This window comes from Colletotrichum abscissum (genome assembly GCF_030869225.1).
Source record: "Colletotrichum abscissum strain IMI 504890 chromosome Unknown Scaffold_2.1, whole genome shotgun sequence".
In the NCBI taxonomy this organism is placed as follows: Eukaryota; Fungi; Ascomycota; class Sordariomycetes; order Glomerellales; family Glomerellaceae; genus Colletotrichum; species Colletotrichum abscissum.
In genome coordinates, this window is record NW_026850098.1 from 618,006 (window position 1) to 629,828 (window position 11,823).

At 35.2% G+C, this 11,823-nt stretch overlaps 2 protein-coding genes across 2 annotated transcripts; one reads left to right on the forward strand and one right to left on the reverse strand.

Moving 5' to 3' along the window:
* Positions 1–5,779: 5,779 nt before the first annotated feature.
* CABS01_00911 (uncharacterized protein) lies at positions 5,780–7,992 on the reverse strand (the record flags this gene model as incomplete). Its single annotated transcript, XM_060534292.1, has 2 exons — positions 5,780–5,791; positions 7,897–7,992. The coding sequence occupies 2 exons, from the start codon at positions 7,990–7,992 to the stop codon at positions 5,780–5,782; spliced, it is 108 nt and encodes a 35-aa protein (XP_060401370.1).
* Positions 7,993–11,282: 3,290 nt separating this feature from the next.
* CABS01_00912 (uncharacterized protein) lies at positions 11,283–11,609 on the forward strand (the record flags this gene model as incomplete). Its single annotated transcript, XM_060534293.1, has 2 exons — positions 11,283–11,440; positions 11,495–11,609. The coding sequence occupies 2 exons, from the start codon at positions 11,283–11,285 to the stop codon at positions 11,607–11,609; spliced, it is 273 nt and encodes a 90-aa protein (XP_060401371.1).
* Positions 11,610–11,823: the final 214 nt, after the last annotated feature.

An 11,823-nucleotide genomic window follows, 5' to 3' on the forward strand; every position in this document is an offset into this window, starting at 1 on the left:
GTAATTATAATATTTACTTAACGAGTAAAAGGGGTCTCTAGGGGAAGTAATAGAGTAGGGTTAATTTATATAGCCTCGGGCTTAAGCTCGGGCTCTTCTTACTTAAGCTCCTTATTATATAGTTATTACTACTACTTAATAAAGAGGGACTCGTCCTACTTAGCCTAAAACTAAGCTCTAGTTAAGCAATGCGTTTTTTTACGCTTATTACTTCCTCTACTACCTCTTTTAGTTCGACTATAGAGAAGTATAGTAATTAATTATAATAATATAATAAATAGTATATCGTAAGTAAGTAAGGATATATAAAACGTAATAAGCGGGTTAAGTAATAAAAAGTAAGTAGGCTATTTATATTAATATAATAAACTAACTTATAATTATAAGTATAAAAAAAAAAAAAGGTTTAGAAGCGCGGATAGAGGGCTAGATAAGTTAATTTTTTTTACTCTAAAAAGTACGTATAAACGCGAGATTTAGGTAATTAAAAAAAAAGATTAATAAAGAGCCTAGGTAGTAATAAGTAGGTAAATTAATAATAAAGATATAAATATATGCCTAATAATAGAGGTATACCGGCTTAGTAAGGGCCCGGTTAGCTCGGTAAGAGTTACGTAACCCCACTTCTACAGCCTCCTTCCTCTACTAATTAACTACTTACTACTACTTAATCTCTTAACCTCTACCTTTTTAATACTTATAACAAATATCTCGTAATCTAAACGCGTTAAATTATTATTAAAAAAATAATATAAATATATATAACACCTCTACCTATTATAATAATAAGTAAATATAAAAAGCTTCTTATTAATACGCTTATAAACGATATTACCCTAAGTTATTACTAAAGGGCGCCTTAACTTAGTACTAACTAAGTATCTTAATTAGGTATTAACTAACTAGTTTCTTAATTATAAAATAACGATAATAATATTAATATAAGAATAGAAGCCGATATTAGTTACTAAATAAACGCTAAGATAAATAATATTATAAATAATATAGAGGATAAGGGTAATATATCTAACATAAATTCTATATATACTATAAATAAACTATAGGTCTTAATAAAAATAATTAAAATATAACTAACTATAATATAAGTAGTATAATTAATCTTAATAATATTAACCCTAATAAAGTTAATAAAACTAGGGCTAACGGCGATCTACTAACTAAATTTAATAAAAAAGAAGCTAATATTACTAAGGTATATAATAATCGTATCTTTAAAAAAGATAATACTAATAACCTAAATACCTAGCCCTTTAATAAAACTAACGATGAGAATAATACTTTCTTTCTTATAATAAAGGACTATATTATTATCTATACTAGCCCGCTTCTAAAAAAGTATATAATATAAGGGTTTTAAAAGCCTAACGATAATATTTTAAAATTAATCCCTTATTACTAAAATAAGTTTATTTAGCTATTAAACTTCGAGCTCGGGCTTAGCCTTTTTTTCTATACTTTTAATAATAATTATATAAAGTATACCGCCCTTTACTAACTTCTTTCTATTTTTTTTAATATTAAAAGTATTACTAAGTAGGCTATTAAAAAGCTCCTTATATAATTAATATCCTTAAAGAACCATATCTTTTAAAAATTCTTTTTAATCCTTATATAAAAAGTAGAGGTATTATTAATACTTGAAAAGCTCTTTACGGCACGAGTATCCTATAAGTTAAATAAATAAGAAATTATAAAAAGGGGTATTATATTAAACCTATTTATTATTAACCCTTAGATAATATTTACTAACTTTCTATTATTTAACGTAACTAATAATATATATTAAAAATTAATATATTTTATTAATATACTTATTAAGCTTTTTAAATTATATAGCTAAGTATTATTAGTACGTATAACGTTTAGTAAGTTTGTATATATTATTAATAATAAAAATAAAAAGACTAATATAATCTTACTATTAAACTTTATTATATATTAATACCTCGACCCCTTCTATATTTACTAAAAAGCTAACTAAATAGATAGAGAAAAGCTATATTATAATTACGTCTATATCGTTAGCTATAATTATTAAAGTAACTTCTATATTAATAAAAAGGGTAATATTATAATTTAAATCTAAGAAATCTTTTTTTATATTAATAATCAATACTTAAAAATAATCCCGAAGTATCCCTTTTATAATAATAAAGGTTATACCTAAAATAAAAATAAGATAATTATTATAAATAAGGTTACTTTTATCCCCGAAGAGAATATAGCTAACGTTATTAATAATAATATAGTATATAACTACTTTTTTAATAAAACTATAATCGATCTAAGCCTCGATACTAAATAAAAATAAAAGTTTAAAAAGTTTATTAAGTACCTAGTACTAAATAACTATAAACTTATTATTTAATAAGTATAGCGCTATATATCTAAGGATTTAATTCCCTTAATATATACTTACCTTATTTATATAAAGTTAGAGCTTAAAACGTATAGTTAAGAAATATTCAAAAATTAAAATAAGTTTAATATAAAGATCTATAACTATCTAATTATATATTTTATTAATAGCTTTAGTATATACTATAACTCTTATTATACTTTTATAAGTATATATATAATAATTACTAAGTTTTAAATAAAAAATCGACTCCGTTAAGCTAATATTTTCCCTCTTATACTTAGTTTATATAGTTCGAACTTTAATAATACTATTAAAGTATTCTAGTCCCTAACTAAGCTCGATTATAATATTAAATCGTATATTAATAATAAATACTATATTATAATCGCACTAATTCTTTATTGTATTAGGGATATACTATAATAAAATAAGAATAATAAATTTTAAAATACTCGAGCAACTAAGTTTTATTACTTTTATTTTATTAATAATTTATAAAAAAATAGTAATAACTTAAAGTTAGTACTAAATTTTAATATAGTTACTTACGGGCGCTATTATTATTAATATACGATTATATATAAGAATATAAATAATCTTATAATAGTAGCCTCTTATAAGTAATATAAAAAAGCGTAAGGTATTATAAAAAAAATACTTATACTAACGTCTATTACCCTTATATTAAACTTAATTCTTTTATACCCTCTAAATCCCGCTTATTCTAAATATTAAGGCCTTACCGAGCTAATATATAGTATATTATTTAATAATATTTTTATTATATAAGGATATAAAAAGTATATTTATATACTACGTATTTAGCCCTTTTTACTAAATTAGGAGCGCCTATAATTACTACTTTATTATTTTTATAGTTATTTCTTAGTAATAAATATTTAATAGTTAGTTATTACTCTAGGCTTATTTCGTAGCTTTCTAATCCCGTATTATATTCATTTTAAATTTATAAATACTATATAAAGCTAGCTTAGTAATATTATTAATAATAATATCGTTAATTTTATTATAACGGCCTATATAAAATTAGCTAAGTCGAATAGTATCCTAGTTAGTATTAATATTAATAAAGCCGATCGTAAGAATATAACAAGTATTATTATTAAGGCTTATAAAATATATTAATAGCTCTATTAAATTACTAACTAGGCTATTATTAATAACCTCTGAGTATAGAGCGTTATTAATAATAGTTACTAAGGCTCGATAATACTACTATAATAGCCCTTTTATTAACTATAAGTTAGGTTAGGATTAGAATATATATAGCTATTTACCGAGCCCGTTTTATATAATATTTCTTAATATATAAAATAATAATTAACCTAGCCGCTACTTATCCTTATAATAAAAAATAAGCCTAAACCTAAGTAACTTATATTACTTAATAAGAGAGCTAAAGGGTATATATTAAATACGGTATAGCTAAATATTTATATAGGTATTTATTACGAGGCTATTATTAAGGAGTTTAAAATATTTATAAATATAAATATATTATTAAATAAGAATAAGTATAAGTAAGTGAGGGGTATAATAATATCCCTTAATATCTATTACTTTATAATATATTTATTATTAATAATTATATAAATAGTTTAAAATAATAATAACCTAAACGAACTATACTAATATTAAAAAGATCCTATTATTAAAAGTTAATATATAAATAACGTAGCGCTTCTTTTTTTATAATACTTTTTATTATAATAATAATAAGCTTATTTATTAAATATACTAGCTCTATAATAAGGCTCCGATATTATTTAATAAGGTACTACTTCGTATTAATAAAAAGGATATAGTATATTTATAAAAAGATCTTATTAAAAAAAAAGAGCTAATAAGTATTATTAAGGGAGATAGAGAGTACTATAATATTATTATTATTAGTTAAATTAATAAATTATAATACTTAATTAACGAAGGCAAGCTTTTATTTACTAAGGATATAAATATATTATAAACCTTTAAATAAGCCCTACGCTCGGCTTACGTACGCTATTATAGTTATAATAAAATCTAAAACTTTAAATATAAAGCTATTTAATAATCGAACTACTTTGGCTTTATAAATAGGTAAGTATTAGTATTTACTATATTTACTTCTATTATTTACTATATTTACTATGTTTACTTAATTAAGTTTTATACCTAGCGATTCGAGGCATCTTAAGGGCCTTAATAAGGCCCGCGAGATAAGGCTATTAATATTTAGGGCCTAAAGAGGGGTTATTAATATCTATTAAGGGGCCCAAAATAACTTTTTTATCTCTTAATTAATAGAATTAAGTGATTTTATTAATTAAATATCGAATATTATTTTATAACGTCGCCCTTAACTAAAAAAAAAAGCTTTAAGTACCGCGTAATTACGTATTATTAAAATATACGAAGTATAAAATCTAGGAAAATTACTACTATAATACAGGTTATAATTTTAAGTTATTTTTATTATAATATTAAGGTTTTTAAAGTACTCTTAATATACCCCTAGGTCTTTTATAAATTCGTAAAATATTTAGTATTATTATAATATCGCCGCCCTATTACTTATTAACTATATAAGTAGTATTCGCAATAGCTTTATATTTATAATAAAAAGAATTATTAACATTCTATTACTTTAATAATTTTCGTTAATATATCTTTACTTATAATAACTACGTTAAGTATATAAATAATAATAAGTAGTTTATAATAAGCCGTATCGATTATATCTTCGTCTATAAAATATATAACTTATACTATATCTTTATTATTATTACGTTAATAAAGATCTTAGATAATAAGGACTATATACTTAACTTATATAAAGTGCGCTACTTTAAGTAACTTACTATTATTAGTATTAATACTATTTAGCTTAAAAAGCTATATTTTATTAAAATCCGTAATTATAGTATCTAGGTTAAGTAGTAAGTTAAATAGCTATAATATACTTAACTTAATACTATATAAGTATATCCCCACTATTAGCCCGACCCTATACTATTAGCCCGACTAAGGTACGTATATACTAACATATTTATATTATAAGTATCGGTATTATACCTTTACTTACTTTATACGTCCGAATATTAAGTAGGTAAGACTATTTACTTCTAATACTTATAATTGCGAGAGGCTAAATAGCTTACTTACCTAATACTAAAGAACTTTACGAGTAGTAGTAGTAATAGTACTTTAATACTACGATTTCTAAATAATAAAGTAAGTTAACTATTACGAGCGGCTTTATTTTTTTAATACTAATAGATCTAGATTATATATTTATATTATCTCGCCCACTAGACTACTTATTTTTTTAAATTTAATAGGGATATAGTATTAGAGTTAGGGATCTAATTATATAATAGCGTCTAAATTCGGGACTTAGAGGTTTAACTTTAAGGATTTTAGTTAGAAGTATAAATAGCCGCAATATTCGCGCATTTATAGTAATATTATAATATATATAAGTAGTAATATATTAATATATTTATTTAAATATATTAATATCCGTATATCCTAAGCCCCGGGATTACCCCCCGGTACGGTCCTCTAATACCCTATTTATAACTCTTAAAACTCTTAGCTATTTTTAAATAACTATTACCGTATATATAATTATTATATATATTATTATTATTATAGAATAAGTAATAGTATCTTATTTAGTAATAGTAGTATAGGGTTGCGCGATTATATTAATATTTATAATTAATATATTCCCTTATACGCCCTCGGTAAGGTACCTAGACTAATATGGCGTTCGAGATGTCCGTAAATAGAGTGTGTTGTCACAACCAACTAGATCGTTATCATAGAGGACACTTCATCTAGCTCTTTTGAGCTCACTCAGAAGAAAGAAGCCCACCTGAATGAGGCGTGTAATATGCCTACGACAAGGTGTATGTCCATGAGGAAGGACGATGTGGCCTTGGTCCCAGAAGACGTGATATGAGACGGACAAAGGGTGTGGACGAGAGAGAGATTTGTGTGGTAAAATGTCGCTTGATTGTGCATACGAGCAAGGATCGTGTTTCTTTATAATGGTGTGTTGAAGGCTTGAAGGAAGCGGGTGTTCACATACGGGGTTCGGCATGAAGACACGGTGTGTAAATACCTGTTGAGGTCAAATGCTAGGCCTTTCTCTGACAAAGACTTGGGAATCTTGCCAGGACATAGTCCTTGAAGCAGTAGCTGTGAAGTGAGAAATTCCAAATTCCAGCAAAAGCATTACGAAAAGGCTGGGTAACACATGATCGCTACTTACTCATCTTCACTAGGGGCCAGTCAGAAGGGCAAGAGGCACAGGTTCCAAGCCCGCTTTGTCGACTGTTTGACAGTTTCAGGAGACTGATATCAGCCGCTGAGAGTTCTTGCATGTGCAGTGAACGATTTTTGACGGTCGTTACGTATGGGGATAACTACAATGAGTATGTTATAGCTTGTCGACTGTGGTGTGTCGGCTGTAGTCGTACGTCGCGAACGGACATTCCCTCAAATTATTTGGTAGCAAACCACTCGTATCTTGGGTGGAAGATGCACATTCAGACCGGCATCTTGCAGGTTCCGCATGTCTTCATTTCCAGAAGATGAGCTTTCGGACACCCCTTTGGTCTTCCCAAAGAGGGCATAACCCTCGAATCCACGGTCGTTCCGAACCCGAGTTACGAACAATAGTGCCGATCGCAGGCAATGACGAATTACAAGGCTTTGGCGCGTTGATCAGGCTGTAGTCGAACTTGTTGAGAAGCATCGACATACAGAACTTCTTGTAGTGAGCCAAAGCGTTGAGCAATCATCACAAGACATGGAGACAGGGGACGGAGACGGCTCGGCTGGGCCTAACCCACATGGCTACGTTACATCCATGCGGTGCGCTTGCTTACCCCTTGTAAGGCCCCCTTTGTCAAGGTTTTCAACCTCGCTCTGAGCCTTCTCCACGGGCTACCTGAGCGGTGTAAGCGTATAACCTTGCTCCTGAACGCTCTGCCGGAGGGTCTGGCCCGGTGGAAGTTCATCTTGAGGCTGGCAAAAAACGTCTAGCCTTGACTGAAGGTACTGACTAATGCGCCATGCTGCATCGAGTATCTCATCGGCTCCACGGCAAGGACTCGTTTTAAGACGGATCGGCGGCGGCAGCAAGGCAGCAGTGGAGAATGGTCAAGTCGTGCCTTGGTTCTTGCGTACGCATAGCTCCTTAGCTCCTTGAAAGCGCTCATTGCTTACTTGTATGCCCAAGACTCCGCTACAAGTTACACAAGGTTCGTCCGTACGTAGATACAGGATTTTTTATTTGATATCATGGTTTAATGTCTGTAGTGTTGGGCATTTCAATCACCTAACCAGCGCGTATGATTCCGTGGTGAACTTTGCTACCGCCTGTTCCGGATATGGCTTTTTTCCCCATGACCAAATCCTGGGGTCCGATGTTCTTAAAGATCGTACTACTCGATGTCAAGACTTTTTCCATAATACCTCGCTGTCTGGAAGTGATTGCTTACCAGAACGCAGTTTTCGCAACGAGTACGATATACCCAGACCCAAGATGCGCAGTTGACGGTGTACTTGTATCTGTTGATACACGGATAGCGATCCATGGCGGATGTGTAAAGTCGGTGTGGCGCGTTGTTAAATCGTGCAGACTTCTTGTTTGAGCTTCGAAAGTTCGGTCAATATGATTAGTAACGATTTCTAGATGGCTTTGCCCTCATTGGCGAGGATGATCGGAGCCGGTATGGCTTATATCCTCGTAGCTTTTCGTGACATTGGCATCATTCTTTATCTGCGACTTCTACGAGACACGCCATACTTGTTCCTTGATGTGGACATGAACAAAGTGGCTCCCGGGCTTCTTTCCGGTTGCGAGTTGTTCAACCATGCTAGGCTCATATGCGTGAAGCCGCAGTAGGAAAGTGGTGAATTGCGTATTATGTCGAAAGAATCGTAGAGCGACAGTTATTTCATTTATAACTTTTCTATGACGACGGGACCGGAAGAAGAGGCGCTGATCAACAGGTCAAGCCCAGGAGTTGGGCTGGAACTGAAGTCCAATCGGCCGCGATGGTCCCCGACTGGACTGGCGCGAGAGTCATACCCATCCATGGCGGACTGCGCTGTCTCTACTCATGAGAATATCAGGCAAAGCAAGGCTCGAGTTGGATCTAGCAAGTGGTACGCGTGTCCCAGCTCGTTCTCTGATCTTCAATACTCTGCACTTGAACGGGAACATGCTCGGGCTTTGATCCAGGTCTTCTTGGCGAGGATAATTCCCTGAGCGTACAGATGTTTGAGGGATAATCGGTACGGGCTTACTGCCTGGTGCTGCTGGGGTCGTAAGTCTGAACCCCTTGGGCGTGAACACCGTAGCAGTCACGCCAAGCTCACGCCTGTTTCTACTTGTGGAATATTTCTGAAAGGTTTGCCACGTTGGGCAAGTCAAACCTTTGAGAAGAGACTGGGGGTGCTATCTCCAATCCTAACCCACGTTCCGCCTGTGGAGAAATGTAGGCCAACCTGCCAGCCCCTCGTGTCCCACGTGCCCTGGACTCGCAGCGGAATTTGGTCCGAATTTGACTTCAAGTCAGCCGATGTGCAAATGAGTTCCGTCAGTCTTGGTAATGTTGGAAGCGGCAGAGGGAGATTTCTCTATGTTATGTGCTCTTAAGAATTGCCCAGTACCTTAATCTGTTATCCGTTGAATCCGACTACATATCCGTCAAGAGGTGGTGGACCTGTGCACGACTCGTGACGAAAATTTCCCGTCAAGCTACATCCACCATGATACGCATCATTTGATAGCATAAGCCGGTTACGTCGGAATCTGTCGGATGTAGACGATATGGCGAGCCTAAACTTCACGAAACTTGGTACGCGACTTGCTCCTCTAAGTAAGGCAAGTAAGTACCGAAATCATTCTGAGGCGACGAGGGATGCTTCTCCGATGTTGTGTCCATCCCTCAAACTTCTCGAGTTGCTGCAATTGTTCTTTCGACCTTTCTCCCAAGCCTACCTGAGGCCATACACACAGGGAGCACTGCCAATCAATAGATAATTTGAAATAGATGTAGTAGACCAGACTGTGGGCTGACATTGCCCAAGAAATGACGTTTTGTGACGGTGTGGCTGGCACTACTCTGAATCGTTTCAATAATTTAGGGGTTCTTTAGCCAGCCACCTCGTGCCTAATAGTGTTGTTTTCCCTTTTTTTCAAGAACCCGATCGTTGGAGTCGGCGTTCAGGCATATGTAGAGCTCCTAATAATTTCACCCGCCGGGCTGATTTGAAACCAACCATTCCCACATGAGAAAAATCACGCCATTTCCGACAGCGCCCTCCTTAATCACCGGGCAAAATCCACGGATTTCTGCTCGAGGGCTAAAATCAAGGTTTGTAAGCCCAAGCTAGGCAGATCGTCCATGGATCCTTTGACCAGGCGCTCGGGACCCGAAGATGCCTTCCAATCTAATGCCCAGGATAGAGGGTTCTAGCTCACCGATTCAACGCCACAAGATGGACCCATGTACGTGGTGCTACGTAGAGTTCAGCCCGTTACGGCTTATATTCTGACAGGTGACAGAAATGGGGCGATTATCACTTAATGTCCCTGTAACTTCTCTGCCGTTCTGCCGCCGTCTTGATTTGGACAGACCCGAAGAAATGTCGGTTTGCTATTTGCTACTTTTGCCTGAGCGCAAAAGTGCGGGTCCGACTGACCCCGGTCACGCTGCCCAATGGCATGTCAGACTGCGTGTCTGTTTCTGTCGTTGGTATTATGAGGCCTCTTCTCTGACTTGGATTCGAAGTCAGATCCGTTCAGCCAAGTTGGCTGCTATTGTAATACGGTGATACCAACCGTCCAAAATCAAGGGCCCTAGAGACGATCAAGGATAAGTGCCTCATCGCAGCCCAATCGTGGCTCCGAGTAAGCGACTTCGCATGAAGTGCAATATGATTTATGATTGTAGTTACGGTCAAGAGACCGTTGGTTGGGGGGAAACTGCAAGTCATCTCCTACCGGTGAATTTGACATGGCGGCACAGAACGGTGATTTGCCTAGTTGTTTCTGTAACTGGTCCTCTCAGAAACTGATTATCGTTTCTCCTTTCTTTTTCTTGTATTTCATCTCGATGTTAGCTTCAGCTTGACAGGCAAATCAAGATTCAATATTCCTGGAACAGCTACCGAGCCGTGTTATCGACGAAGCTCGTAATCCCTTCGCAAGACAGACTCAGCTCGCCGTAGGGCTGCGATCACACGACTCAAGCTTGAGCTAAAGGTGTCTCTCAAGATGAGATAAAACATCAACAGATTTGCGAGGATCAATACCTAATATCGCGGTAACGTGTGCATTGAAGATGTCTGTAATACATGACAGCATTCCAACTCTTGGCCATGATGAGCGTGCCCTCCATTACTTGCATTCCACATGAGTAACATGACTCCTCTCGGTATTACACAACTTACATCAACAGACATGGCCGAAGATCATCACAGTGTGGCAGATATGGTGTTTGTAAGTCAAGTACACACTTTGCGCACCACACGACCTTTGGGATCTTGGGACTCACTAACTTACAACATGAAGCATCCATTCCCCAGGCTGCCGACCAAGCTTCGAATGAGAATATGGCTCTTAAGCTTACCAAACACCCGAACAGTTTCGATTCGATGCGACACATCCCATTCAACCTGGGGAACTTCTCCAGCAAAAGTCCCGGCCATCTTACACGCTTGCCGCGAATCAAGACAAGAAGCCATACGATTCTATGGTAACTTGAAGTTCGGAATAGCTGGAGTACCAAAGATTTACTTCAACCCCGAAGTCGACGTCTTACACTTTGGTCCACTAAAAGGTTTCATGGCGGCATCCGCACAGTACTTTACAGCCATGTCTTTGTGCGATGCGTCAGACCTGATGGACGTCCGCTACTTGGCCATCGACGATTCCGTTTTCGGAAACGGACTCGACAGGGGCTTCGTCTCTGACCTGGTTACGCGTACCATTCGTCAACTTCCACGGCGTATGCCGGGGCTGAAGGGAATTGTGTTTGTGCGCAGTAAAGCTGTGTCCGTGTTTCGAGAGACTGAGAATTATTGCAGAGACCTTCAGGCGCTGATTGGGGCTGCAATACGGGAAGTTGCCGACGAATTTCCAGACTGGAACGTTCCATCGTGGTGTACGGCAACGACATGTACGGATGAAGACCGGCAATAGGGATGGCTCAGCTGGAGGTTTGTGAATACTACGATAGAAATTCACTAGAAACTTCGAACCCAGCCGTAAAAGTTTGCCCCGATTGGAGGATTCACTAGAAGCATTACGGACTCTCGTAGCCTACCTGCGTGTAAGCAGCTGGATCTCGATCCATGCCTGAATCCCTGGATAGGGCGAAGGCTGAAGTAGCACCAGATCCCCAGCAACATGACAC